This window comes from Cynoglossus semilaevis, chromosome W (assembly GCF_000523025.1).
Source record: "Cynoglossus semilaevis isolate Cse_v1.0 chromosome W, Cse_v1.0, whole genome shotgun sequence".
Taxonomy (NCBI): domain Eukaryota; kingdom Metazoa; phylum Chordata; class Actinopteri; order Pleuronectiformes; family Cynoglossidae; genus Cynoglossus; species Cynoglossus semilaevis.
Window position 1 is genome coordinate 15,905,644 of NC_024327.1, and position 4,515 is coordinate 15,910,158.

Here is a 4,515-nt window from a genome sequence, read left to right on the forward strand (position 1 = left end):
CACAAACACCTCACCCCACCCCCACCCCCACCCCCTCCTCTCTCTCCTCCCCTGAAACCTTCCATCTGCAACAGCCGTTTTCCAGTTTCCAGCTCCCAGCAGCCTCTGAAATCTCTGACATCATCCGCAACTCTAAGCCCTCCACCTGTCAGCTCGACCCCCTACCCACAACCCTTGTCAAATCTTGCCTCCCCTCTCTCCTCCCCATCATTTCCGCTGGGGGCCACTGTCACCTCTGCAATCTCATTGAAGTTTTAAAGTAGCTGCTATCACCCCCACAGTTAAAAAACACGGTTCTGATCCCACCAACTTCAACAACCTCCGCCCCATCTCCAACCTCCCCTTCATCTCAAAAATCTTAGAAAAAACTGTAGCCTCTCAACTCCACTCCCATCTCTCTCTCAACTCTCTCTATGAACAATTTCAGTCTGGTTTCCGCCCCCGTCATAGCACAGAAACTGCTCTAATAAAAATCACTAATGACCTCCTAATGGCAGCTGACTCAGGTCTTCTCTCCATCCTCATCCTCCTCGATCTCAGTGCAGCCTTCGACACCATCTCTCACTCCATCCTCCTCCATAGACTTTCCTCCATCGGCATCACTGACATGCCCCTCAACTGGTTTCACTCCTATCTCTCTGGCCGCACTCAGTTCATCTACCTCAAGCCCTTCAAATCCCTACCCTCCCCTGTTACCTCAGGTGTGCCCCAGGGCTCTGTGCTGGGGCCCCTTCTTTTCATTATCTACCTCCTTCCCCTTGGCAATATCTTCCGCAAATTCAACATTCATTTTCACTGCTATGCAGATGACACCCAGCTCTACCTATCTGGCAAACCCTCTATCTCTCTTCCAACCCCCTCCCTCACTGACTGCCTAAATGAAATCAAAACCTGGTTCACCTCCAATTTCTTAAAACTCAACAGTGATAAAACTGAAGTCCTCCTTGTAGGCCCTGCTGCTTCCTCCGCAGGTACTCCTGCTTTATCAGCTCCCTCCGTGTCTTTTCGTCCTCTTTCCGCTGCCGCTCCTCCTCAGCCTTCCGTCTGTCAGTGACACTCCCTAGTTTTAAACCACTCAATCCTGTGTAAAACCTTCACATTAGTCGTGTGTGTGAACTGCTTTACCGTGCTTCATCTCGTTTCAGCTCAGATTCTGCTTTTAGTTGTTGTTTACGGAGCCGAGCCTCTTCGGCTTTCTTCTGCTGCTTCTGCAGGAACGCTGCTCTCTTCTTCACCAGCTCGTCTTCGGCCTTTTGCTCATCCTTCATCACGGTAAACAGAAGAATGGATTATCAGCACTACTTCAACTTCCATTTGGGTTGTATTCAGAACAGTGGTTACCTAAGTGGGGGGTTGGGCCCCTCATAGGGGTTGCAGTGCTAAAGCAGGGGCAGCATACCAATTGAAATTAATTACAATTTTAATACTTCATTTACTTTTGCTACATGGGGGAAAATACTGTGAGAAAAGCCATATCTGAAATAATGATTTAAAAACTGTTGAATCATGGGAGAGTCTCACCTTGATGAAAAAGCCCAGGACTGACTTCTGCTCTCCGTCACCTCCCTCTGTTGCTGCGTACTCAGTCATGCCCTCGTCCTCAGGAGCCTTTAGGTCGGAAAGATCGACCTCGATCAGGTGGGCTTTGCTGCGCTGGGCCTCCTCTGAGGGATTATTTTCTTTCCCTGAAACGTTGTAAGAATTGGGGACCGACTCTTTCATGGTGCTCGACAGGCAGTCGTCGAATGAAACTTCGGGGGTCACCAACGGCGCCAGGTCCACTCTGGTCGGCAGACGCACGTTAGCTTCATTCTGAAGGCGGAAGGTAGCGCTCCGATAGTGGCCTGAGCCTGGTTTACCGACAGCGTTTTCTATGGTGGGGTTCCTGGGGCTCTCTGGCTGCTCAAATCTGGGGGACCTGCCCCCAGCTAAATGCCTCTGATGTAGCGCAGACTCAGGTCCGCTCTGGTTGGGGGTTAGTATCCTGGAAGCGTGTCGGCTTTGTCCTTTAGCTATTTTCAACTCTGATGGTTTGGACCTGGTGCTTCGGCCTGAGGTCAGCTTGGGGGGTTTCTTGATCGGGGCTGTGTCAGTGCCACTCAAGTGCTCTACATAATGAAAGCTCCCGCCTGACTTTGAGTCACAATTCTTGTCACCAGTGCGAGGAGATGTTGTTGCCCCGGACGGAGACTGAACATTCTGTTTAATCAACAAATCCTGCTGCAGCGACAGCTGCATCATCTGCTGCTGAATGCTGCTGATGGCGTTGTTCAGTAGCAACTCCTCCTCCAAATAAAAACTACCACCGTTTCCTTTTTTCTCTGCTTCTAAGGCAGACAGTGCGGACTCCACCACCACTTCTTTGTCCGCCTTTATGGCATCAACACATATATCATCTTTGCTAAGTTTTTCTCCGTTCAGCTTTTCTTTAGGGGGGTCAGCTTTAATTGGGTTGGGTAGTGTATCACTCCTGCCTCCACCTTTCTTTACAATGTGCAGAAAAGCTGCCTTTCCCAGCATCTGCCTCTGCCTGGCTGACAGGACTTCCATCTTTTTCTTATGATGCTCGATGGCTTGTCGTTTCTCCTCCAGCTGCATACGTAACTGGACCAGTTCAGATGCCAGCACATTGGAACTGTCTCCTGACCGAGCAGGAGAAGAAGGACTCTGGTCCCTTCTCAGCCTCCAGGAAGAGCTGAGTGGCCCGCTGCTCTCCGATCCATCTGGTCCGATCCACAGGGTGTTTTTTTCCATTCAGAGAATTAATTCAGTGTATAATTCGAGAGAATGCTTCGTTTTCTCCTCTGAAGATTGGGGGGAAAAAAATAAAAATAAAAAATTCAGACGGAGCTCCAGTGTCATCCAGGGACAATGTGAATGTTAAGGGTAAAACAATAAAACCCAAAGAAACAAATTGACTTTTACAACAAAAGGAAAAAAAACAAGAAAAAATAAATAAATAAAAGAAGGAAAAAAAGTAAAATAAAAAATAAAATATTTTCCTTTTAAAAGGAAAAAATACGGAAAATAAAATGTGACTTTAATTCATTTGAAAATTTATTGTTTCAGTGCTTCCATTTGAAAATAAATAGATGACATGGGATTGAAGATAAAACCAACAAAGATGAAAAAAAAGACCAGTGTAACAAAAAAAAAAGACAAAATGCCAATACAATCTTTCAGTTAACATCAAAATAGACTCACATACCATTAAAGTGTGGACCACCTCCCCCACACAGATCCCCACCAGGACACGGCAGAAATAGAGTACAGTACTAGCATGTTCTCAGTAGTAACACATCAGCAGAAACTTTTTTTTCATGTCAGTATTTTCTGTTAGTGTATGCTCTAGTGTCCACACTTTTCTGATCACTCTACAGCAGTTTGATTTAAAGGGACAGTCAGGTGTGCCACTGTCTTTTTTTTAAATGCATCATTAAAGTTGTGTGTTGAACTTGAACGTCACTCATTCTTCAACAGTGAACTTTAATTTATTAATGAATCATGCATAATTATACACAGTTATTACTGGTCTCATTATCAACTTAATAATTGACATGAGGTACGTGATAATTGACAAAAAATATAGTGTTCCACTGATTAAATAAAAAACTGAAACGGCAACTGAGAATGACAGCCCCCTGCTGGTTCCCCGCTAGTTTTGGGCCCTTAGCACAAGACAGTTTTGTAGATAATTTCTACAAACAACTAAAACTATGCAGCTTTTATCAAGAGTTAATTTGCATCTGTAGTAAAAATAGGGTTCTGGTGCAGAAGAATGAGCACGTTGTTGGTGGCTGGTCGGATTGTTATTTTTAAAATCAAGGCTTCTGGTCATTTGGGAAACAGATTCTGTTTTTGTTTTTTTGTTATTTTTTTTGGCTGCACCATCACACAGACTGATACAGAAGACCCTGTGATCAGAAACGTCCTAAACTATGCCCACTGTACGAATCACGACTCAAGTGCTTGTGCAACACTCGTGGTTGTTCTTTGAGCCAACAGAGAGTCTGTGAAATAAAAGCACTTTACAGGAGAGAGAGAAAGCCCAAGACAGGAGAGAGGGGGGAGGAGGAAGAGAGAGAGGAGACCATGTGGCATCACCATGATGGAATGTTATTTAACGTCAGTACATACTGTAAGTGAACCACAGGCCCGCCCTCCCCCCATCAGACTGTGGGAAAGGATGAGTACAGAACACAATACTGTCAATCACTTTCAGCAGGGACAGCAGCACAAAACACACACACACCCTGAAATAATGTGTGAGCAAGCTGCTGTAAAACAGGAGGATGTGGGGGAAGTGGGTGAGTGCACCTTTATACAGGACGATTCAGGATTGTCCTGTGGAGATGGAGAGAGTTTAAAGAAAATGTCCTAGACATCAGACAATCCCTTTTTCTGATGAACAGACAAAACATCTGCTGACATTCTAAATCACATGACCACTTTAGGCATCTTTTTTTAAAAAAAAAAAAAAAGAGAGGCACACCAAAAAAAAGAGGGAAAACACAT

At 45.2% G+C, this 4,515-nt stretch overlaps 1 protein-coding gene across 1 annotated transcript; it reads right to left on the reverse strand.

Moving 5' to 3' along the window:
• Positions 1–917: 917 nt before the first annotated feature.
• LOC103397282 (calmodulin-regulated spectrin-associated protein 1-B-like) lies at positions 918–2,783 on the reverse strand. Its single transcript, XM_008335489.3, has 3 exons — positions 1,522–2,783; positions 1,126–1,262; positions 918–1,044 (listed from the first exon to the last, which is right to left on the reverse strand). The coding sequence occupies exons 1-3, from the start codon at positions 2,752–2,754 to the stop codon at positions 918–920; spliced, it is 1,497 nt and encodes a 498-aa protein (XP_008333711.2). The 5' UTR covers positions 2,755–2,783.
• Positions 2,784–4,515: the final 1,732 nt, after the last annotated feature.